This window comes from Mesocricetus auratus, unplaced genomic scaffold (genome assembly GCF_017639785.1).
Source record: "Mesocricetus auratus isolate SY011 unplaced genomic scaffold, BCM_Maur_2.0 Super-Scaffold_100676, whole genome shotgun sequence".
Lineage (NCBI taxonomy): Eukaryota > Metazoa > Chordata > Mammalia > Rodentia > Cricetidae > Mesocricetus > Mesocricetus auratus.
The window spans coordinates 97,878,621-97,901,774 of NW_024429266.1; the positions used below are offsets into that span (position 1 = coordinate 97,878,621).

Sequence of the window (23,154 nt, forward strand, 5' to 3'; positions counted from 1 at the left end):
AGCACGTTAGCGCATGCGCAAGAGTGCCGAGGACGCTCCGGCCAGAAGACGCCCTTCCCACCCTACCCAGGATGCACCGCGGCGCCGTGACGTCCCGAGGGGCGTGGCCACGCGCCGTGACTAAATCACTGGTGCTGGAGACGGACGGGAACTCGGGCTGGCGGTGGCGTGTCGTTCGGAGGCTGGAGACGACCCAAGCTGGTGCTGGGGCAGCTCCCATCCCGAGGTGGCAGTCCTAGGTCCGGGCCCGGCTGTGACGCACGCTCAGAGAGTCCGGTTTTCTGAGAACTAAGGGCTTGTGGATCCAAAACTCGGGATCGCACTAACGTGACACCCGGGCTAGCTGCCTTTCCCCGGACCGAGGGATACCCCGGAGAGCATCCGAGTCACGCCGACCCGGAACTGCTTGAGCAACGGCCATGGCGGCTCTAGTAAGTATGAATGAGGCGAGGATGGGGACTGGGGGTCGCAGGACAGACCCGCGGCCTCTCCTCGCCTCACACACCCGTGCTTCCTCTGCAGGGCCCCGGCAGCCAGAACGTCACCGAATATGTCGTCCGAGTCCCCAAGTAAGTCACGCACGCCACACTCTCCTCGGCCCTGTGGTCGTTCCCCCGCCAGACTGCTCCCCGTACAAGTCTCAGTGACAGCCACACCTCAGTTCATGTCAGGGTCGGTGACTTTGCCCAGACCTGGTAGCCGCCTTTAATCCCAGCACTCGGGAGGCAGAGGCAGGAGGATCTCTTGAGCTCGAGGCTAGCCTGGTCTACAGAGCGAGTGCCAGGACAGTCAAAGATACACTGAGAAACCCTGTCTCGAAAGAGAAAAAATTCCCCAAACTTAGATAAGTGCCAGGCAGGTGCTCCACCATTAAGCCATACCCAGCCCTGCTTTACTTTGAAGACAAGTCTCACTGTGTAGTGTAGTCCTAGCTGGCCTGACCAGGCTGGCCTTGACCCTACCAAGACCCACACATTCTTACCTGCTTGCTCTCCGCTTTTTCCCGAGACAGGCTCTCTCTGTGTAGCTTTGCAGCCTGTCCTGGAACTCACACTGTAGACCAGGCTGGTGCTGGGATTAAAGGCGCGCGCCACCACCGCCCAGCCGCCCACTTTTCCTTGCTTTTATTGTCTTTGTGTGTGTGAATGTTGTGTCGCATGTATGTGTATGCACTGTGAGCATGTCTGGTGCCTGTGGGCCTGGCTAGCTTCTGATAGGGTTGGAGCAGATGGATCCAGCTTCTTAAACAAACTGGGAAACTCTGGAGCAGTGCTTCTCATCCTGTGGCTGGCAACCACTTAGGTTCAACTGACCCTTTTACAGGAGTCGCCTAAGACCATTGGAAAACACAGATATTTACATTATGATTCATAACAGTAGCAAAATCAGAGTTATGAAGTAGCAATGAAAATAATTGTATAGTTGGGAATCACCCCAACATGAGGGACTGTTTTGAAGGGTGCAGCTTTAGGAAGGTTGAGAACCACTGCTCTGGAGCCTTTTATGAGTTAACTTACAGCCAGGGGTGTAATGGTGGGTTTGTTGAATAAAAAACCAATAGACTGAATTGAATTGTCTCTTGCCCATTCTAGGAACACAACCAAAAAGTACAACATAATGGCTTTTAATGCAGCTGATAAAGTCAACTTTGCTACCTGGAACCAGGTAAGTCTGTAATTCTGGGTGGCTGGGGCAGAGGCCTAACTGGGCTGGTGGTTGAAGTCATCACTTTCCTGAAATGATGGTGGCTATACCTACAACCCCAGCAGATGTGTGCTTCCGACAGTTTGGAGGCTGAGGTAGAAAGACAGAACGTTAGATTGGCCTGGCTACATAAATCCTGTCTCAAAAATTTTTTTTAAAAGCAAGCCTGGGTTGTAGCTGCTTGATAGAGTATCAGCTAGCATTTAGACCACGTAGGACCACCAGCAGCATGTATGCTGGGCTCGGTAGCACATGTCTATCATCCCAGCCCTGGAATGCAGTATAGGTTTTTTTTTGTTTGTTTGTTTTTCGAAACAGGGTTTCTCTGTATTTTGGAGGCTGCCCTGGAACTCACTCTGTAGACCAGGCTGGTCTCAAACTCACAGAGATCCGCCTGCCTCTGCCTCCCAAGTGCTGGGATTAAAGGTGTGCGCCACCAACGCCCAGCCGCAGTATAGGTTCTTAAATTGAAGACCATCCTTGGCTAAGCTAAATAGTGAGTTCAAGTTCAGACTAGTATACATGGACCACGCCTTAAAAAAGCCGGGTGGTGGTGGCGGCGGCGCACGCCTTTAATCCCAGCACTCGGGAGGCAGAGGCAGGCGGATCTCTGAGTTCGAGCCCAGCCTGGTCTACAGAGCGAGTTCCAGGACAGCTTCCAAAACCACAGAGAAACTCTGTCTTGAAAAAACAAAAACAAACAAGAAAATAAATAAGGAAATATTAAAGGCCAAAGTTTAGAACTGTCCAGCATTCTGAGTGCCATGTTAAAATGCTACTGTCTCCATATTGTCTGGGTTGTATCTGAGCTTTCTCCAGGTGGACACTGTCCGCCTTTAGTCTCTGTGGTCTTTCTAAGTTCCCTATTCCCTGGAGTCCTTTCTTTTTTTTTTTTTTTGGTTTTTCGAGACAGGGTTTCTCTGTGGCTTTGGAGGCTGTCGTCTTGGAACTCACTTTGTAGACCAGGCTGGCCTCGAACTCACAGAGATCCGCCTGCCTCTGCCTCCCAAGTGCTGGGATTAAAGGTGGGTGCCACCAACGCCCGGCTGGAGTCTTTTCTTTTCTTGTGTGACGTTTTGTGTATGCACATGCACTGTGCATGTCAAGGCCAGAGGTTGACAACAGGTGTCTTTAGTTACTTTGCACATTATTATTTCGATGACATATGCTGGGGCACAGATGAGTGTGTGACACAGCTTGGAGACCAGAGAACAGCTTTCAGGAGTCAGTTTTCACCTGCCTGGGTCTTGAACTCAAGTCTCAGGCTTGGCAGGCAGCACATCTCACTTCCCACAGCGTTTCTGAGTCAGGACATCTCTCTGATCCTGGGGCTTGCTGACCAGTGAGTTCCAGGGACCCTCCTGTCTGTCCCTCCCTCCCTGCTGGGGTCTCAGATGCATGTGGCCTTGCCCAGCTTTGTTCGTGGGCACTGGGGATCTAAACTCCCGTTCCTCATGCTGGGAGCATATGGAATCCAGCAGAGGAAGACAAGGGTGTTCCTGTGGGGTCTGAGAGGCCATGCCTGCTGCTCCCCCAGGCCCGGCTAGAGCGAGATCTGAGCAACAAGAAGATCTACCAGGAAGAGGAGATGCCAGAGTCCGGAGCAGGCAGTGAATTCAACCGAAAGCTCCGGGAGGAGGCCAGACGAAAGAAGTACGGCATCGTCCTGAAGGAGTTCCGGCCCGAGGACCAGCCCTGGCTACTCCGGGTCAACGGCAAATCGGGCAGGAAGTGAGTGATGCTGATGGTGGGGAGGGGCCTGCCTGCGTCCCTCACACATGCACACTTTGGGGGCATCTTCTCTGAATCTGTCCTAGCATGGGGAGGGTCCCAGTACCCCTTCCCTTACGGACGTGTGGTCTGAAGGAGAACCGGGTGTTGTTGACCAGTAGCCTGAGTATGGCCTTGAGGTGAGGTCCTAACACTTGGGACGACCCCTTGCGAGAGAGTAATCCATGGCAAAGGAGGTAGAGTCTGATGAAGCCAGTGACAAGTGTTCTGTGCACAGTGCCGTGGTGGCAGCCTTGTGGGTCATAGGTTGGGAGCAAGGCTCACGGGGCAGCATGGCCCGGATTCTGAAAGCAGCCTTGAGGATGGTGGCCACAGGTCACATGGTGACTGCGCGATGATTTGAGCTAAGGAGATGGTGGCCTGTGCCCTTCTGTCCTAGGCGTTCCTAGGAGAGCCCAAGTGGGTGCTGAGGAGGGGCGAGGCCCTGTGGGAAGGGTTGTGACCTGACGTAGGCTTTCCACAGGTTCAAGGGCATAAAGAAGGGCGGAGTGACAGAGAACACGGCCTACTACATCTTCACGCAGTGTGCCGATGGTGCCTTTGAGGCCTTCCCTGTGCAGAACTGGTACAATTTCACACCGCTGGCCCGACATCGCACACTCACTGCTGAGGAGGCCGAGGAGGAGTGGGAGAGGTGAGCCACGGGTCACGCTGCACACAGCCCTGCAGCAAGTCCGCCTGGTGCAGGCAGCTGGCTAGCCTGGGAGCCCAGAGAGGGCTGGCACCGCTATGGGCCCAGCCTCCTGACGCCGGCAGCTGCTTCAGTTCTTACCCGGGAGGTAGAGTCACGGTGGGGACTTGCTGGGACAGGGCACTAGGGAGGCCCAGCATAAGTGTCCAGAGAAGGCCGCTGGCCTTCATGTGATGTGTGTGCGTGTTCTGTACCTGCCTGGAAGCCTGGCCCAGTTATCAGAGGGCCAGGACCTCAGAGTCAAAAGCAGCCCCTCCCCCACAGTCTTACTCCAGACATGCATAGATGTGTCCACAACAGCTCCCTGTCCAGGGAGACCCCTGCTCTAAGTGACCCATGTGATGAATTAGTTGTTGGGGATGTGGTATGGGATAGTACTCTGCACACTGGCTACTCTAGCACCCAGAAGGCAGAACAAGAGGATCGGGAGTCGAAGTCCATTCTCTGCTGTACTAAATTTGAGTCCGCCGGGGTTATGAGAGATCTAGTCTCAAAACAACACAAAACTTTAATCCCAGCACTCGGGAGGCAGAGGCAGGAGGATCTCTGTGAGTTCAAGGCCAGTCTGGTCTACAGAGCAAATTCCAAGACATGCAGGACTACATAGAGAGACCCTGTTTCAAAAAACGAAATAAAAACACATAAAGGAATTTTAATTAGCTAACTAATGTGGACAGGTGGATTTACCTGGACCAGACCCTGAGCCTGGAGGAGCTAAGATGTGGGGCTCCCTAGATGCTGGGTTACACATGGACCGGGCATCTCAGGGCTCACCCTGTATGGTTTCAAGATTCCGGGATCTGAAATGGCCCAGGTGGCCTGGTCTGGCCCTTTCTTTTTTGTTATTGCTTGGTTGGCTGGCCGGCAGGACACGGGGCTGCCTAGAGCATGTGTGGGGTTCACTTTAATGACCCTGGGGGTCTTCCTGCCTTAGCCTCCCCACAGAGGTCATCCTGTCATGCCCACTTGAGTGGCCTGGTCACTGCCTTCCACCATCCTTACCCAAGCAGCTCCTTCGCTGTCCCCGTGCGCCCTGCCCTGCCCTGCTCCGCCCCTCCGTGCTTAGTCGCTGTCCCCTTGCGTGCACAGGAGGAACAAGGTCCTGAACCACTTCAGCATCATGCAGCAGCGGAGGCTCAAGGACCAGGACCAGGACGAAGACGAGGAGGGGAAGGAGAAGCGGAGCCGCAAGAAGCCCAGCGAGCTGCGCATCCATGACCTGGAGGACGACCTGGAAATGTCCTCCGATGCCAGTGATGCCAGTGGCGAGGAGGGTGAGCAGGGCAGGGCCACCAGAGAAGCTCAGGATACCTGGTCCCTCTAGAAATGAATGGCAGCTTAACGGAGTTTGAGTTTCCATGGGATGTTCCAAGTGTGCTGTGCTGCAGCATAGGCCTGGGTGACTGGTTGCCTTGCACAGGAGGGATAAGTGCCTAGGCTAGACCTCTGCTTTCTCTACAAATTGGCCTAACCTGGGGTGCAGTCTCCTTGTCAGGGTATAACATATGAAGACATACCGCAAATAGTGCATTGGCTGTGATCCCAGACCCCAGGCCTGAGGATCCAGAGTTCACACGTAGTCCTGCCTGGCTATATGGACTCCACTTTAAACAAAGAGCATGCCTTTTAATCCTAGCACTGGGAGGCAGAGGCAGGTGGATCTGAGTTCAAAGCTAGCCTGGCCTACAGGACAGCCAGGGCTATACAAAGAAACCCCCCAAAAAAGGGGGTTAGTCGGCTGGCTTAGGGGTAGAGAGCCCTTATGAAACCCTACACGGGCTGGAGAGATGGCTCAGAGGTTAAGAGCACTGGCTGCTCTTCCAGAGGTCCTGAGTTCAATTCCCAGCAACCACATGGTGGCTCACAACCATCTGTAATGAGATCTGGTGTCCTCTTCTGGCCTGCAGGGATACATGCAGACAGAACACTGTATACATAATAAATAAATCTTAATAAAATTAAAAAAAAGAAAAGAAACCCTACACAACACCGATACAAGGGTAGGGGCTGGCGGCATGGCTTGGGCCGAGCCCTACTGTCTGTGAGCAGTGCTCTGGGCTCATCAGCCTACCTTCCCTCCTATATCTTCTCTCGCTTCACAGAAGGCAGCAGAGCCTCTAAGACTAAAAAAAAGGCCCCACTGACCAAGGCGGGCAGGAAGAAGAAAAAGAAGAAGGGCTCAGATGATGAGGCCTTTGAGGACAGCGATGACGGGGACTTTGAGGGCCAGGAGGTGGACTACATGTCAGACGGCTCCAGGTGAGGCAGGCAGCCCGAGGCAGGCCTGGGGCAGGCCTGTGGTCATCCGTCTTCATGTTTGTCTTCTCTGCCCCACAGCAGCTCCCCAGATGAATCAGAGGGCAAACCCAAAGTGCCGAAGCAGGAGGCTGGCCCCAAGGGTAGGTGTCAGTTAGGACCAGCTGGGGGGGGTGGGAGTCCACTTGGCAGCCTTCCTGCTCATCCCTGCGTCCCCAGGTGTGGATGAGCACAGTGAGAGCAGTGAAGAGAGCGAGGAGGAGAAGCCCCCTGAGGAAGACAAGGAGGAGGAGGAGGAGAAGAAGGCCCCCACCCCACAGGAGAAGAAGCGCAGGAAAGGTGCGTGGGTGCTCGAGGCTGGGTGATGATGCCGCCGTGGCCTGCTCTCCTGGGCCTGCTCTCCTGGGCTGCTGCTGGTGGGGTGGACTCTGATTATGATGCCCCTCTGGCCCATGCAGACAGCAGCGATGAGTCAGACAGCTCAGAGGAGAGCGACATTGACAGTGAGACCTCCTCTGCACTCTTCATGGCGGTAAGGCAGATCCCCGGGCTGGGCTGGGGTGGAGTGGCAGTCTGAGTCTTCAGACTCACACCCTAGTCTTTGCAGAAGAAGAAGACACCCCCCAAGAGGGAGCGGAAACCATCAGGGGGTAGTTCTAAGGGTACCAGTCGACCAGGGACTCCTAGTACAGAAGCAGCAAGCACCTCTTCTACCCTGCGGGCTGCAGCCAGCAAGCTGGAGCAGGGTGAGCGCCTGGAGAGCCTGGCCAGGGCGGGGGAAATGAGACGCCATCTGCCCCCACCTCACCCCCAACATTACTCTTTCCACCAGGGAAGCGGACAGGTGAGACTCCAGCAGCCAAGCGCCTGCGGATGGACACGGCACCTCAGAGCCTGTCTGGGAAGTCCACACCCAGTGGCGGGTAGGTTCAGACCCAAGGAGGGGCCACAGGCAGGACTCAGCCACAAGGGACTCTGTGACCAGAGCTTCTTCCTCCCACAGTGACGTCCAGGTGACAGAGGACGCTGTACGCCGCTACCTGACTCGTAAGCCCATGACCACAAAGGACCTGCTGAAAAAGTTCCAGACCAAAAAGACGGGGCTGAGCAGCGAGCAGACCGTGAATGTGCTGGCGCAGATCCTCAAGCGCCTCAACCCCGAGCGCAAGATGATTGGGGACAAGATGCACTTCTCCCTCAAAGAGTAGTGCTAATAAAGAGAGTAAACCCAGAGTGTGAGCGAGTTCTCATTGTCACCGCGGCCCTCCTCCTGGGGCCCTGAGGCTCCGTTTTTATAGGACACAGCCTTCCTGCCCACTGAGCTTGTCCCCTGTGCAATCTTCATGAGTTCAGTTTCACTTGTAGAGGCTCTGCCCTGACCAGTCCCCGAGCCCCTTCCTTGTGTCATGTGTCCTATGGGTTTATGGTGGCCTTTGTCTGGGAATGCTCAGCTTCCAGCAGTCCTTCAGGAGTGCAGGCTTGGGATTCACTGCAGCAGCAATGAAATGGTGGGACTCAGACTTCTACTCCAGCACTCTTCAGTGAGCTACACACCCAGTCCTCTTACTGTTGTAGCTAAGGCTGGCCTGGAACTCCTGATCCTCCCACCTCTACTTCTGGAGTGCTGGGATCACTGGCAGGCATGCCTCTTGTCTTTTGAGAAACAGTCTTGCTGTGTAGCCCAGGCTTCCTGGGAACTCAATTTCCCAAATGCTAAGATGACAGTCATGTCCTCTGCACACAGCCCAGGCCACTTAGTTGGCTCAGGTACTTCCCTTCATGGCTACTGGAATCCAACTCTATTCCTGGTGTTGGCACCTGGATGCTGTTTTCCACTTCCAAGTGACATTCCTGGGGTCCCCCTTATCTCCTGACAGGCCCAGTGATATATCTTCTGCAGACTAGCCAAGCGGGCGTTGCTCGGGGAGACTGCTTTACATTCCTGGGTGGTGACATGGTTGCTTGGTCCTTGGCCTCAGCTGCTACCTTGAAAGCTGGGTTCTGAGCAGCCTGGGTACAGGGAGGGCTTCCCCTCACTGGCAGCTGGACACCAGTGGAAACCCACTCCTACTTCTGCCGCCCCTAGCTCGTGGTTGGAATGGCTGCTTTAAAAAAGGGGGTTAATCACCGGGCGGTGGTGGCGCACACCTTTAATCCCAGCACTTGGGAGGTGAAGGCAGGCAGGCCTCTGAGTTTGAGACCAGCCTGATCCTGGTCTACAAGAGCTAGTTCCAGGACAGCCTCCAAAGTTACAGAGAAACCCTGTCTCAACAATAACAACAAAAAAGGGGGGGGGGTTAATCCCTAGGAATGTCCCTGCTCACTGAACCTCCCTGTCCCACTATCTGCTGGCCCTTTGGAAACCTGGGCCTAAAGTGATATCCACCCTTGGGCAGGCAGAGTATGCATAGCCTTGTGGTTAGGGGCAGAGCTTTGTGTTCAGGGGACCTATTTCAAATTTAATTCTGCATGATAACAAGTGACTTGGTTTTTGAAAACCATTGTTTGCCGGGCATTGGTGGCGCACGCCTTTAATCCCAGCACTCGGGAGGCAGAGGCAGGCGGATCTCTGTGAGTTCGAGGCCAGCCTGGTCTACAGAGCGAGTTCCAGGACAGCCTCCAAAACAATACAGAGAAACCCTGTCTCAAAAACCAAAAAAATAAATAAATAAATAAATAAATAAATAAATAAATAAATAAAATCATTGTTTTTGTTTCTTTTCCTTTTGAGATGGTGTCATGTAGTCCAGGCTGGCCTTGAACTAGTGATCCTCCTGCCTCAGCCTCCCCAGTGCTGGCTGACATCACAGGCACACACCATCATGTCATTTTATGCTGTGCTTTGGATGGAACCAGGACTTTGTACATGTTCAGCAAGCATTCTACAAACTCAGCTCTAGCTGTGTGTGTGTGTGTTTCTGTGTGCACCTGTGCGCAAGTGTGTGTTGGACCTGTGTGGCATGTGCATGCCAACACACGCATGTAATGATCAGAGAACAACTCTAGTCACTTCTACCATGTGGATTCTGCAACTCACTCAGGCCACCTGGGGGTGGCAAGGGCTTTACCCTGCCGAGTTCTCACCACTGCTTACTGTTTTGAGATGGTCTCACTCTAGCTTATGCTGGCCACAACCTGCAGCCCTGGCATCCTGAACACCAGGGTGACCAGGAATGAGCAGTGTGCATCAATTTTATTCCTTTGCCTCCCAAGTCCTTGGTCTTCTTATGGGTTCAGAAGCTGGCAGAACATGGTCCTTGGGAATTGATGGGATCCAGCAAACTCCAGCCTCCCTTTGGGTTCTGATGCTCCAAAGCCCAGGTTGGCTATAGCTGTGACTTTTCAAGTTGGCCTTCCAAGAACGGGAGTCCCAGCCCTTGGCTATTGCCTAGACTCCCGTTTCCTGTTTTGATCCTGGCTCAGCCAAGCCCGGAGACAGGGGTAGGATGTCTTAATCCTGGCTGAAGGCGAGATGGACGCATGCCCACTGACTCTTCCATCAAGGGACCCTTCCCAGTCTCTACTGGCCCTCTATACACTCTGGTATAAGACCTACAATAGGCCCCTCTCAGTCTATGAACTTCCCACCAAAAGCAGGTGGGGTGGGGCCAGCTCTGGGCTTGCTTCTGGCTGACAGTAGGACACTCATAAATCAGGGGCATCAGCAATGGGTCTATGGAATGTCTGGGTGGGTGAGCCATCAATTCTTAGGGGTGAGGACGTGGGGACAAGGCGGGTGGAACCCCAGTGGCTTCCCCGGGCCATGATGCTGGCAGTGAATTTAATCCCCAGGACAGGCAGAGGATAAATTGAGGACACCAGGGTCGCTCAGCATCCTGGGACCTCCCTGTCACGATGGCTGCAGGAAGACTAGCACGCATGTTTCTGCTGCTCCTGTCCCTGCACCTGGGCCTCGGCTGGGACCGTGATCCTCACGGGGATCCAGTGGCAGAAAATGAGATGTCATCTGAGGAGATGGCAGACCTCGGAGGGACCCGGAAGCCCCATCAGGGTAAGAATTCCTGGCGGCACCTCATGCCTCCCCAGTTCCTTTTCTTAAAGCCCTCATCTCGCCTCATATTTCTGTTCTACCCTGCACTAGGTAACAACCATGTCCGCCTTCCAAGAGCCCTGGCTGGTCCGTGCCAGCTGTGGAGTCTGACCCTGCCGGTGGCCGAGCTGGGCCTGGGCTACACCTCAGAGGAGAAGGTCATCTTCCGATACTGTGCTGGCAGCTGTCCCCGAGAGGCCCACACCCAGCACAGCCTGGTGCTGGCCCGGCTGCGCGGGCTGGGGCGAGCCCGGGGACGACCCTGCTGCCAGCCCACCAGCTATGCTGATGTGACCTTCCTCGATGATCGTCACCGTTGGCAGCAGCTGCCTCAGCTCTCGGCTGCTGCCTGTGGCTGTGGTGGCTGAAGGCGGCCAGCTCTGTGTCTCAGAATCACAAGCATGAGGCAACCTAACCTGGGCTTTGACGGGTTGGGGTGACCTTTACTAGAACTTGGCACAGGTGAAGATGAGAAGGAAGAGGACCTGGAATTGGGCATCAGTAATCAATGCAATAAATGTTCTAATGGCCTTAGGAGTGTGTGTGATGGGGTACACCCTGGCAGCCACCAGGCTATGTGGGATCTGAAACCTGTCTCTTGAGGGTCCTAGACCTGGCAGATAGTAATTTGAAGATGCCCAGAACATTCTTTTTCCAACTTTATTCACAAGTCCAGAGGATAGGTGTAGAGGTCAGCAGGCTGGAGGTGGCTCTCCCGGCCTTCCTGGCCCCATGCTCTCAGGGAGGGAGCGGCAAATCACTGAGATGCGCCGGCCCCGGGGGACCCGGCGCTCCCCAAAAAACGATTCTTCATCTCGAAGGATCTCGTGGGAGAAGTCATATCGGGCTGAACCCCTGCAAAGAGACAGGCTGAGTGGGGCGGGTGGAGGGAAATCTGGTCCCTTTGGCGTGTTTACTTTTTCTGAGTGGTGGTGGCAGCTTCCTCTGTTGTGAGAGCACAAACAAGTGTTTGAAGCTCTTGGCCTCATCTGGGGGCTTCCCAGCAAGGCATTACCTTAAAATATAGAGGGAGCCCGGCTCCAGCAACAGCTCCAGCCACTGCTCAGGCTCCTGGGTGTGCACCAGCTTCATAACACTTGGGGACAACAAGGAAAGGCCAGCGATGGTAGATCCACAGAACTGGAAGAGGGGTACAGTGTTCGTGTGGGGGGGGATGCCAGGCTCAGATCTGCCCTCCTGCCCACTCTGAGGGACTTCCTTCTGCCCACCTTGACACTGTCAACATGGGGCTTGATGTAGCCCCGAGGTTCCAGGTCTAACACGTGGACCAAGGACAGCAGGGTCTGGTCAGGGCCAAAGGCAGCAGCCTGGACGCGCTGCAGGATGGCCTGGCTTGCATCAGACCAGCGGGATTTCTCCGTCTCCCTGAAGCCATGGATAGCCTACACGGAGAGCTCAGGTCATGACTGGGAACTTCCAGGACAGGGAAATGAGGCACCGAGGGCAGTCCAGGGGCAGGCAGTTTTCCAGTTTTGTTTTGTTTTTTGGTTTTTCGAGACAGGGTTTCTCTGTGGCTTTGGAGGCTGTCCTGGAACTCGCTTGGTAGTCCAGGCTGGTCTCGAACTCACAGAGATCCGCCTGCCTCTGCCTCCCCAGTGCTGGGATTAAAGGCGTGCTCCACCAACGCCCGGCCCAGTTTTCCAGTTTTAACTCACAATCCCGCCTTTAAGTTGGCTCAATGAGGTCTTAAAACCCCGCATGTGGCCTCCAGGTTCTGATTTCCAGTCCCTGGTGCTGGTCACCATAGTATTCAGTGTCTCAGTCTTCGGGCTCAACTCAACCCCTCTCGAGACCCTATTGAGACCCCAACTGCTGGCACACCCTCATTCGAGTCTTTCTACCTTGTCAACGCCCCTCGGCTGCACGTCAAGTGATCGTGACCTTGCCTCCATTCCTTGGTGCCCACCAAGGTCCTCCCTTCTGATTGCAAGCCTACGAGTGAATACTACACTGCTCTAGCCCCTTGAGCTCAACCCTCCGGGTTCACCTTCCCCGGCACTAACTAGGTCCCACCCACAGCTCCCCAGCTGCAGGCCTTTCCCTGTTCTCAGCTCTGGCATCAAGATCAGCTCTCGGGACGTCCCTCCCGAGCCACCCAGCACCCACCGCGTCCCACACCACAGCAGCTGGTCGCCTGCTGCCGCTGGAGCCGGGTGCCCAATCCCACCCGAACCAGACTATCTCAGCTCAAAACACACCGCCTCCAGGCTGGCCGAGCCCCGCCCCGGCCCCGCCCACTCACCGCGTCCCAGTGGTCGTACTCGTACCGCCGGCGCCGCAGCTGGGGCTCCAGTTCGCGTGTCAGCGTGTCCTCCTCCGCCTGGCTCAGAAAGCCCGGCCGCACCACGGCCTCATCGCGCAGGCGACTCAGCACGGCGGGGTCAGAGCCGCGAATGCAGCCGCACTTAGCAAGCGTCCGCACCGCCAGCCGCCCGCCGCCCGCCATCTTCCGGCGACCGCTTAAGGCCAGGCCACGGCCCCGCCCGCCATTGGCCGGAGCCCTGCTCTGAGCCCGCCTTCTACCGCGCGCCATTGGACACGAGCACGCACTCATCCTATTAGCTGTGCCCCAAGCCCGTCTAGTGTTGGTCCCGCCTCTGGGCCCTGATTTGATCTCTCAGGTGCTCAATCTGGGCTAACCCAGGTTCGGGGTCATGTGGGGTAAGATCAAGGTTAGAGGTTCGACCAGTGTGACAGCGCAGGCCCGTTGCCTGCCAACCAGCACAACATGGTGGAGCGAGGGGTTGACAGCTTCAAGGTCAGCCTTGGCTATACCCTTGAGTTTGAGGCCAGCCTGAGCTACAGGAGATACTGTCCCAAAATAAAAGATGTCTAAACAGATAAGACCCATTAATACAAACCACACCTCAAGTGTTCTGAATTAAAAAGCCAAAAAGCTGTCTACTGCCACACTACCCTAATAACAACATCTGGGCCCACGAAGACGGCTCAACAGGTAAACGCACGTGCCACCGAGCCTGGTAGCTTTGGTTTGATCCCTGGGACCCACAAACACAGTGGAAACAGGGAAGCCACTCTTGCAAGTCACCCACTGGCTTCAGGGACACTGGCACCTGCCACCTCTCCCACAAATAAACTGGGCCCATTTCCCTTTTTAGCTACATCTCCATTTTTAGTTAAAAAATATCCACAAGTTTCCCCTACCATTCTTTCTGGCTCCAGCCTGCTTTTGGACCCTACAGCAAAATGCCAGGTCTCCTGGGTCTAACCGTCAACCCAAAGCTGCTGGTGGACCTCCAGCCAGTGACACTGCCTAACCCTCCAGGGTGCCAACACCCTCTTCCATCACCGGGGAAAACCCACATCATCAAAAGGAAATGCATAAAACCATAGTTCTATCTGCTGGCTTTGGGCTAGCATATGGCTTAAAAGTTTGCTAATAGCCAGACATAGTGGAACACACCTTTAATCCCAGCACTCCAGAGGCAGAGGCAGGGGGATCTCTGAGTTTGTGATCAGCCTGATCTACAGAGTGAGTTCCAGGTCAGCCATGGCTACACAGAGAAACCCTGTCTCAAAACAAACAAAACAGAAAGAAGTGGTTTGTCAAGGAGTAGAGTGAGAGGGGCTTGGTAAGGATGTAACCGATGTAACCGCAGGTGCCTCAGACATGGGACAAGGACCACAAAGGTTTAATTTAAAGTCACAGTGTCTCAGGCAGGAGGGCAGCCTCAATCCACATCTTCTCCAGGGATACCTCTGGGCTCAGCAGAGGAAGTGTGGGCAGTCCTGGGTCTCCACACTTCTGGAGATGAGGTCAGACCCTAGGTGCTCGCTGGGGCAGGAGGATCGGCAGACGCTGGGGGAGTCTCCTTCTGTACCAGTTCCGGCTCATCCTCGCCGTCCTGAGGTGGGTGGACCAGGACCTTGTCCAAGATGCCAAATTCCTGGGCCTCCATGGGGCTCATGTAGCGGTCCCTCTCCATGGCTGACTCTGGAGGCCGAGGGAGCAGTACACAGGTAAGAACAGAGACCTGGGATGCTTTCCCCCATTCCTAAATTAGCAGCAGGATGGCTTACGGAGTTGTGAGGATGGGACCCTGACCATGGGATCTGTGCCCTAATTAAGAGAAAACCATTTGACAGGCTGGAGCAGACGGATCTAAAGTTCAAGGTCAGCCAGGGCTACATACCAAGATCAAGTATAAAACAAAACAAAGCCGGGCATTGGTGGTTGCACGCCTTTACCAGCACTCGGGAAGCAGAGGCAGGCGGATCTCTTTGAGTTTGAGACCAGCCTGGTCTACAGAGGGAGTTCCAGGACAGCCTCCAAGGCTACAGAGAAACCCTGTCTTGGAAAAAAAAAAGAAAGAGTTCAATTGTTCAATTGGTAGTCACTGGCCTAGCCTGCACTGCGCCGTGGTTCCAATCCCAGAACCACCTGTCATTCTGGCAAAGCAAAGGTGCAGCCGTTAGGCTCAGGAGCTGAAGGTCAAAGGTCACCTTCCAGGCACCAGGTATTCCTGACCTTCCCAGCATTTTTGCTTCCAGCCCATGATTCATTCCAGCTCCCCGAGTTACACAAGACGCAAGCTCATTCTATTCTTTTCTTTGTTTTGTTTTTTCAACACAGGGTTTCTCTGTATTGTTTTAGAGGCTGTTCTGGAACTCAATCTGTAGACCAGGCTGGCCTAGAACTCACAGAGATCCAAGTGCTGGGATTAAAGGTGTGGGCCACCAATGCCCAGGCGACACAAGCTCATTTTGACACTTCTTCCCTGTGGGGCTTGGAACTCTGTGTCTCAGTTTCCCCAGCAGTAAGAAATACATTTCTTGCCTGCTGGTGGTAGAGGCGGCAGCGGCGGCACACACCTTTAATCCCAGCACCAGGGAGGCAGAAGCAGGTGGACCTCTGTGAATTGCAGGTCAGCCTGGTCTACACAGTAAGTTCCAGGACAGCCAGGGCTGTTTCATAGAGAAACCCTGAATTAAAAAAAAAAAGGCATTTCTTTTTTTCAAGCAGGCTCCCACATAGCCCAGGCTGGCCACAAAGGGATGACTCCTGATTCTTCTGCCTGCACCTGCCAAGTGCTGGGAAGACAGGTGTGCACCACCATGCCACACTGACTTAGTTTTTACCGACTACTCAAATACAGTGAGGTCCCAGGATCCACACGGCAAAGAAAGTCATCTCCTGAATGTTATCCTCTGACCTCTACATGTCCTAGTACACACATGTTCACACACACCAATAAAATACTCCCAGGTGGCCGGGCGTTGGTGGCGCACGCCTTTAATCAGCATTGGAAGGGGCCACAGTCACAGAGCATTTGTAGGTTAGTGATCCCACTGAACACCCAAAGTGTCTAGGTGACCCCACTACAGTAATGTGGCGCTGAGTGTCCAGACGGGGAAGCCTGGTTTAGGACAATGCTGATGCACTCACCAATCACCTGCAGGGTCTGCTTGGTGTGTTTGGCATAGATGTTGTACAGCTGCCTTTTCAGCTTCATGATCTCCTCTGCCTGGATGGCGATGTCTGTGGCTTGGCCCTGAGGAGCAAGCAGTAAATTGAGGAGGAAGATGAAGTCTAGAACTGGAGGAGCTCCCCACCGGATGCTAGGGTGAGAGGTTCATCCCTATGCTCAGCCCTGCAGTTCCCGAGTCCATTTCCTTCCCGTTGAGCTACTTTTATTATACTTTTGTTTTGTGACAGGTTCTCTCTACACAGCTCTGGCTCTCCTGAAACTGGCTCTGTAGACCAGGCTGGCCTCAAACTCAAGCGATCCGCCTGCCTCTGCCTCCCAGGTGCTGGGATTAAAGACGTTTGCCTACCATGCCCGGCACTGATTTTGTTTTTATTGTTTCCTCTGGTGCCGGAGATGGAACCCAGGGTTTGGCCTGTGCTTGGCAAGCACGCTACCCCCGAGGAGCACCTCCCCAGTCATGGAAACACCGATCTCAAAACAGTGGCGGTCAGGAGGCAGAGGCAGGCAGATCTCAGTGAGCTAGAGGCCAGCCTGGTCTACAGAGCAAGATTCAGGAGAGCTAAGGCTACAGGGTGAGACCCTGTCTCCAACAAAGAAAGAACAGCAGCCTAGCCTTCTTCCCGCATCCCTGCAGAACTTGCACTCACCCTGGCTCCTCCAGAGGGCTGGTGGATCATGATCCTGGAGTTAGGCAGTGAGTGGCGCATGCCTGGGCTGCCAGCCGCAAGCAGCAGGGAGCCCATGCTGGCGGCCTGTCCAACACACCACGTGCAGATGGGGTTTAGAATGTACTGCATTGTGTCGTAGATGGCCAGGCCCGCAGTCACCACGCCACCTGCAGGCAGTGGAGTAAGCCAACAGCTGTGGTCACACATGTGCATGGGACAACACACACACACACACACACACACACACACACACACACACACACACACACACACACACACACGCAGACTCACACACGCAGGAGTCAAAATGCTCTGCCAGCCACCTCCTGACTATGAACCCTGGTCAGGCCATATGTCATCACCTGGGCTGTTGATGTACATGTGAATGGGTTTCTTGTTGCTTTCAGACTGTAAGAACAGCAGCTGGGCGATGACCAGGCTGGCGACAGTGTCATCAATCTGTAGGTGGGGAGGGCAGAGTTGTCCCCAGGTTGAAAGTGGGCTGGATGGAGGCTTAAAGAGCCAGGAACCAGGAATTTGAGCATAGGGAGGGGATGGTCAGGGAGCCCCGGACACTGGAAGACAATAAGCTGAGGACAGGACAGTTTAGTGAGTAGCGGACTCTCCTAGCATGCCCCAGGCCCTGGGTTCAAGCACTGCCTAAACCTGGCGTGGCAGTGCATACCAGCCATCCCAGCACTTGGGAGTAGGAGGCAAGAAGATGTGGGTTCAAAGCCAGCCTGGGGGGGTGGGCTGGAGAGACGGCTCAGCGGTTAAGAGCACTAACTGCTCTTCCAGAGGACCGGGGTTCAATTCCCAGCACTCACATGACAGCTCACAACGGTCTGTAACTCCAACATCTGACACCCTCACGCAGACATACATGCAAAACACTAATGCACATAAAATTTAAAAAAGAAAAAAAAAGCCAGCCTGAGCTACGTAAGACCCTGTCTCAAAAAACGCCACCTGACTAGGGGCTCAGTGGGTAGGATGCTGGTTCTGGGTTCCATGCTCACCCAGCACTACATGAACCTGGTGTGGAGGTACACCTTCATCCCAGCCCTAAATGTCATCAGCTGGCTACGCGGGGACTTCAAGGTCAGCCTGAGACCCTGTCTCAGAAGACCACAAACAAAATAGCTGGCAACCCCAGACTACGGTGATGACGCGATGCACCGTTTGGGAAGTTGAGGCAGGTGGACAGCAAGGCTAGCCTGGACTACACAGCAAGAGTTTAGCTCAAAAGAAAAAGAATGCTTAAGGTCAGGGAAGGGGAAAAGGAGGGTGAAGCACATAGTTTGACAAGAGGAGAAATGTCAGCGAGACAGCTGGGTGTCCCCAGAGTGCCCCGGGGTCGCTCACCGGGCCCATGACGCACACGATGCGTTCCCTCAGGAGCCTCGAGTATATGTCATAAGCACGCTCGCCTCGACCCTGGTGGGAAAAGAACCGAGGTGAAAGGTCAGCGACCCGTGCACGCCTCCCGCCCCCCTCAAGCCTCCAGGCCATGTCCCCATCAGGCCCCCGTACAGTCTGTTCCACCACTATGGGGATGAGCGGGAAAGCTCGCGTAGCAGTTCCATGCAGGCTCCTCGGTAGGGGTGAGCCGCTCCCCGCAGTCCATAGCGGGGAGACACCCTCTGCGAAGCGAGACAAGACAGCACCGTATCCGCCCGCAGCCCCTCGGGCCGCCCCCAGCAGCACTCGGGGCCACATGTCGCTGCGTGCCCCGACTTGCCTTCCGGGACTACAACTCCCGGTGTGCTTTGCGGGAGTCGCTCGCTGGCCCACTTCCGGGAATGGCGTGGGCGGGGCCGCAGAAGGCGGGGGGGGAGGTAAGTCTGTGGGCGGAGTCTTCGTCGGAAGTAGGCGTTCCTACACGGGGCCTCGCCGTTCCCCGGTGTCCACGCGGGAATCAGCGCACGGACGGCGCACGGACGGCGGGGTGAGGCGAGGCCCGATGTGAGACACCTACCAGCGACCGTTGCTCCTGCAGCAACCCTCGGGTGCATGTGCTGGCCTGCAGCCCGTCCATCTTCTGGAACTACAATTCCCAGGAGCTTTGCATCCATGACTCCTAGGTTTAGGCTCTCGGAACAAAGGGGCGGAACCTAGACCGGAAGTAGAGCCCAGGGTTCGCTAAGGAATGTATTGAACAAAGCAGCTCAGGGGATTGGGGAGGCTGAGGGAAGGCTCCTGGAGAGCTCGGAGGGCCCCAGAGCAGGAGGCCTGGGTTTTGCCGGAGGCACCGGACGTTCGCTGCACCTGTATTCCTTCTCAGAGGGTGTCCAGCTTTCTAGAAACGTTACTTTACTGTCCCAGTCCAAGTGGGACTTGGGAGGTAGGCGGGCAGTTTCTGCTGTGCTCAGATGTACCGTCCTCCACCTCCTCCACCTCGAGCTGCCGCCATCAGACACAGACTCCAAAACTCCATCCACGGCCACACCTGCTTCTCCGTTGTCCTCCAGCCTAACCTGTACCCACCCAAGATAAATAAGTAAAGGTTAAAATTCTTTAAAAAAAGTTTCCATGGTCATGGTATCTCTTCACAGCAATAGAACCCCAAACTAAGACATGTATAAATATGTGTACACATAGGCATACAGTGCATATGTATATACATACACATCTCTATATGCCTGTGTGTATAACATGTACACACATACACATAAATACACACATGCACACATATTCAGATACATATATAGATACATACATATGCATAACATGCATATGTACCGGTTGGTACATCTCCATTCCCAGTGCCAAGCCTTGCTCCGGAGCCCCTCACTGGGGGATTCTAGGCAGGGCTCCACCCCGACCATGGCCCCAGACCCTCACTGGAGAATTCTCAGTGGGATCTCTACCTCTGAGCCATGCCCCAGCCTCATATTATCTTGTTTAATATCCTCAGCACCAAGAAACAAGATCTACTTCATCTCCAAGTTACTAAGAGGAAACTAAAGCCCCAGGGTGTTAAGCAATTTATTCTAGGTCAAACAGCTGGCAAATAATAGACAGAGGAGAGCTGCTGACTTCCTGAGACCCAGTTTCCTGTAAAATGGCAATCTCTGGTGTGTCCCAGGGTTCCTGAAAGGTCTCCTAGGCAGCCACTGTGTTCCTCAGGAAGATACATTTTTGGTAACTGGGGACCTGCATTTAAATTTGCAGAGGCCATCCAAGGCTATAAATGTTTCTCCCCGGAGCTCTCCAAACAGCACAGCCCTCCTTAATCAGGAGACAAGACCGAAGCCACCAGTCACTTTGGTTGCAGGACATGAAGTCCAGCTGGTACTGAGCTAGGGCCTTCCTCCTACTGGCTCGATTTCATAGTGCCAGAGGTGACATTCAGTCTGTTGGGGAGAAGACATACATGGTCTCATCCAGTTGTGGATGCTCACTACTGCCACTCCGACCAGGGGCAGGACGGTGACACAGGCCACTAGTGGCATGGGAGCTGCAGGGGCAACCAGCAGCCGTCGGGTTGAATTCAAGGCTGCTCTCTAGGAGCGAGCCGCACTCAACAATGTAAACTGACCAGAGCTCACGCTCGGCAGTCGCGGGCCGAGGACAGAGACTTAGCTCTCTTCGCTTGCTGAACTGCCGTCTGGATATTCATGTCTGTCTGCAGACACTCACAAGTCAGAACGCAGAGGAGTGCTCAGCCCCGAGCGGATGTTTGCCACACCACTGTCCCTCAAGGCTTGGGGAATATCCGGAAGAGCGGGCAGAAAGAATGTGAAAGCTGGAGGTTGGGACCACATTCCTGACCTCACAACATCTGTGACTGCCTGGACAAGATCAGGCCAGCGGTATTCCAGTACAGTAGCAACAGTTACTGGACTCGGGCTTGCAGAAGAGGACATGAAGTTGGAGGAGGCTGTGTTGGGTGGAACAGGAATGGAGCTGAGAAAAATACTTTTTCTTCAAATAAAAAGTGGAATTTTTTGTTGTTGTTTTCAAGACAGGGTTTCTCTGTGGCTTTGGAGGCTGTCCTGGAAGTCTAGACCCGGTTGGTCTCAAACTCACAGAGATCCTCCTGCCTCAGCCTCTCGAGTGCTGGGATTAAAGGCATGTGCCACCAACACCCGCAGAGAATCTCTTTAAATTGAGGCTAGACTCATTGTTGTTTGAAATTGTTAAGGAATAATCAATTAAATAAAAAGCAGGCCAGGCAGTCAGGCGTTGGCACACGCATTTAATCCCAGCACTTGGGAGGCAGAAGCAGGCGGATCTCTGTGAGTTCCAGACCAGCCTGGTCTACAGAGTGAGTTCCAGGACAGCTTCCACCACAATACAGAGAAACCCTGTCTCAAAAAACCAAACAAAAAAATCAGCAATAAGAAAACAGATGGTTAAAAAAAGGGGGGGCTGGAGAGATGGCTCAGCCGTTAAAGGCTAGGCTCACAACCAAAAATATATATATATATAAAAAAAAAAAGAAAACAGATGGTTATGAGCCACCTGACATCGGTGCTGAGAACGGAGCCCAGGCCTAATCGAGAACAGCAAGTGCACTGCTTTCAGCCTCTGTGTCACCTCTGCAGTCCCAGAGTGTCACTGTTCAGACCTTACAGCTGTTAGGGATAGTATGTATTGCTTTTGATTGTCTGAGACAAGGTCTCGCTCTGTAGCCCAGGCTGGCCGGAGCTCATGGCGATCCACCTGCCTCAGCCTCAGGACTACTGAGATGGCAGACATGCAGCAGCAAGCCAGGCTCACTGCTCACAGGTCTTACTCCTTTCCACGTGTGAGCTGTTTACTACAAAAAAGCCTCTGTTGGGCCCTTGGATCTTTCTGTGCAGCTGAAGTGTTGAGGGGTGTGGAGGAGTTGGTGCTGTAACCCAGGCAAACCTGGCCCTGCCCCTTGGGAAACTGGCATGTGCGTCACCCCTGTGTGCATGGCAAGCAGTACCCTGGCTCTGTATGCAGGGGCAAAGGTCCCTGTAAGAGGAAATGCCAAGCCGGGCGTTGGTGGTGCACGCCTGTAATCCCAGCACTCGGAGGCAGAGGCAGGCAGATCTCTGTGAGTTCGAGGCCAGCCTGGTCTACAGAGTGAGTTCCAGGACAGGATCCAAAACCATACAGAGAAACCTTGTCTCGAAAAACCAGAAAGAGATAGAGGGTGGGAGGGTGGGAGAAGAGAGAGAATATCTCTGCCCACTCCTCTCTTCACCATATCTCTGAGGAGGCAGACAGTCTCTGTGTCTCCATCTCTGTCTCTCTTCTCTCTCCCTCTCCCTCCCCCACTCCCTTCCGTAATAAAACTTCCTTCCCATGTAAGTTCTGCTGACGGTGTGTTTGTGCCCCCCCCCCTTATTTGGCGATTTTTGTCTGAGACGAGTCTCCTGTAGTCCAGGCTGGCTGGGATTTACTATGTTGCCATGGCAGGCTTCCAATTGCAGGATAAAACCACCCCACCCCAGTCTTGCTTGGTGAGCATGGAGTGTGTTGGGTCACCAGGGGCGTGGCAGATGGAGCCCTGCACACCCGGATGTCCCGCCTCCCGTGCCCCTTGCCCTGAGACTGCATTTGCCTGTTTAGAGTGATGCAGCTGTGGCAAGTGCAGGAGCCGCGAGGCCACAGCAACCCCACATGGCTTATTGGTTGTTGTTTGGTTGATTTGGTTTTTTTTCAAGATAGGATTTCTCTGTATAGACCAGGCTGGCCTGGAACTCACAGAGATCCACCTGCCTCTGCCTCCCGAGTGCTGGGATTACAGGTTTGCCCCCTCTTATTAAAAGTCTCTCTTTGTTTGGCTTTTTTGCCTTTGCAAGCTTGGGTTTTATGTAGCTCAGGCTGGCCTGCCCTTGGCTACATAGCCAAGGATGACCTCAAAGTGCTGGACGGCGGGTGCCCGCCATTGCAGTGTGCCCCATTTCATTGCCTTCTAAGGTGTCAAGTTTGTGAGTGTGTGGAGAAGACGGGAGCAGGAAAGAGGGAGGGCCTGTGCTCATCCTTGGGACCTCGATGAAAAGTCCAAAGGTCAGGAAAGGACATGATGGCTCCTAGGTATGGTGGAGGAGAAAGCTCACGTAGATCTGTGGGAGAGCGTACCTGGAGGCAGACACATGCAGAGTGTACAGGGCCCTGAGCCATGCCAGGAGTGGGGAGGGGGAAGGAGAGGGGAACCGGGTGCAGAAGCCATGCGGCCAAGGGTGGGTAGCCAAAATGTCTGAACCATATATGGGAAAGCCTCCGGGGAAAGGGCTGCCCAGGGGCTGGAGAGTTCGGGGCATAGGGCGGGGTGTGCCAGGCATACCCTGTTACAGGTAGGGACTGAGGGATGCTGGGAGAACCTGAAGGCCAGGTCCTAGAGACCTCGGCCGTCAGTCCCAGGTTTGAGACATTAGCACCATCCATAACATGGAAGGGACAGGACCAATAACTTCGGTTGACTTTGGACTGCCACACATTCACACATAATGAATGAATGACAGGAAAGGAAAGAATAGAGTCAAACCACCTTGGACACAGTGGGGTCCCCTCACTCAGCATGGCTAAGGGCGGCTTTGAATT

The 23,154-nt window shown here is 54.3% G+C and overlaps 4 protein-coding genes across 5 annotated transcripts; 2 read left to right on the top strand and 2 right to left on the bottom strand.

Moving 5' to 3' along the window:
• Positions 1-107: 107 nt before the first annotated feature.
• Gtf2f1 (general transcription factor IIF subunit 1) lies at positions 108-7,675 on the top strand. Of its 2 annotated transcripts, none has more exons than XM_040739295.1 (13): positions 108-431; positions 523-569; positions 1,593-1,665; positions 3,242-3,435; positions 3,959-4,129; positions 5,276-5,460; positions 6,289-6,445; positions 6,524-6,585; positions 6,662-6,781; positions 6,901-6,974; positions 7,050-7,188; positions 7,275-7,365; positions 7,446-7,675. In XM_040739295.1, the coding sequence occupies exons 1-13, from the start codon at positions 420-422 to the stop codon at positions 7,648-7,650; spliced, it is 1,530 nt and encodes a 509-aa protein (XP_040595229.1). In that variant the 5' UTR covers positions 108-419; the 3' UTR covers positions 7,651-7,675. The 2 variants fall into 2 exon arrangements, with proteins under 2 accessions (XP_040595229.1, XP_040595230.1); XM_040739296.1 differs by having other exon boundaries at positions 6,527-6,585.
• A 2,622-nt stretch (positions 7,676-10,297) lies between these two features.
• Positions 10,298-11,095, top strand: Pspn (persephin). The gene is made up of 2 exons (XM_005081349.4): positions 10,298-10,454; positions 10,545-11,095. The coding sequence occupies exons 1-2, from the start codon at positions 10,298-10,300 to the stop codon at positions 10,859-10,861; spliced, it is 474 nt and encodes a 157-aa protein (XP_005081406.1). The 3' UTR covers positions 10,862-11,095.
• Positions 11,096-11,139: 44 nt separating this feature from the next.
• Positions 11,140-13,002, bottom strand: Alkbh7 (alkB homolog 7). The gene is made up of 4 exons (XM_005081350.3): positions 12,757-13,002; positions 11,723-11,896; positions 11,509-11,633; positions 11,140-11,348 (listed from the first exon to the last, which is right to left on the bottom strand). The coding sequence occupies exons 1-4, from the start codon at positions 12,958-12,960 to the stop codon at positions 11,186-11,188; spliced, it is 666 nt and encodes a 221-aa protein (XP_005081407.3). The 5' UTR covers positions 12,961-13,002; the 3' UTR covers positions 11,140-11,185.
• Positions 13,003-14,151: 1,149 nt separating this feature from the next.
• On the bottom strand, positions 14,152-18,396 carry LOC101826471 (caseinolytic mitochondrial matrix peptidase proteolytic subunit). Its single transcript, XM_005081352.4, has 6 exons — positions 18,166-18,396; positions 17,998-18,069; positions 16,995-17,091; positions 16,612-16,799; positions 15,922-16,027; positions 14,152-14,469 (listed from the first exon to the last, which is right to left on the bottom strand). The coding sequence occupies exons 1-6, from the start codon at positions 18,349-18,351 to the stop codon at positions 14,300-14,302; spliced, it is 819 nt and encodes a 272-aa protein (XP_005081409.1). The 5' UTR covers positions 18,352-18,396; the 3' UTR covers positions 14,152-14,299.
• Positions 18,397-23,154: the final 4,758 nt, after the last annotated feature.

Coding starts and splice junctions, on each gene's coding strand:
- Gtf2f1 (XM_040739295.1), top strand. Junction 3,436..3,958: donor AACGGCAAATCGGGCAGGAA/GTGAGTGATGCT, acceptor GGCTTTCCACAG/GTTCAAGGGCATAAAGAAGG. Junction 6,446..6,523: donor TACATGTCAGACGGCTCCAG/GTGAGGCAGGCA, acceptor TCTGCCCCACAG/CAGCTCCCCAGATGAATCAG.
- Alkbh7 (XM_005081350.3), bottom strand. CDS start 12,960: ATGGCGGGCGGCGGGCGGCTGGCGGTGCGGACGCTTGCTAAGTGCGGC. Junction 11,897..12,756: donor AGTACGACCACTGGGACGCG/GTGAGTGGGCGG, acceptor CTCTCCGTGTAG/GCTATCCATGGCTTCAGGGA. Junction 11,634..11,722: donor CCCATGTTGACAGTGTCAAG/GTGGGCAGAAGG, acceptor CCCCTCTTCCAG/TTCTGTGGATCTACCATCGC.
- LOC101826471 (XM_005081352.4), bottom strand. CDS start 18,351: ATGTGGCCCCGAGTGCTGCTGGGGGCGGCCCGAGGGGCTGCGGGCGGA. Junction 18,070..18,165: donor CCATAGTGGTGGAACAGACT/GTACGGGGGCCT, acceptor TTTTCCCACCAG/GGTCGAGGCGAGCGTGCTTA. Junction 16,800..16,994: donor CATGTACATCAACAGCCCAG/GTGATGACATAT, acceptor CACTGCCTGCAG/GTGGCGTGGTGACTGCGGGC.
- Pspn (XM_005081349.4), top strand. CDS start 10,298: ATGGCTGCAGGAAGACTAGCACGCATGTTTCTGCTGCTCCTGTCCCTG. Junction 10,455..10,544: donor GACCCGGAAGCCCCATCAGG/GTAAGAATTCCT, acceptor ACCCTGCACTAG/GTAACAACCATGTCCGCCTT.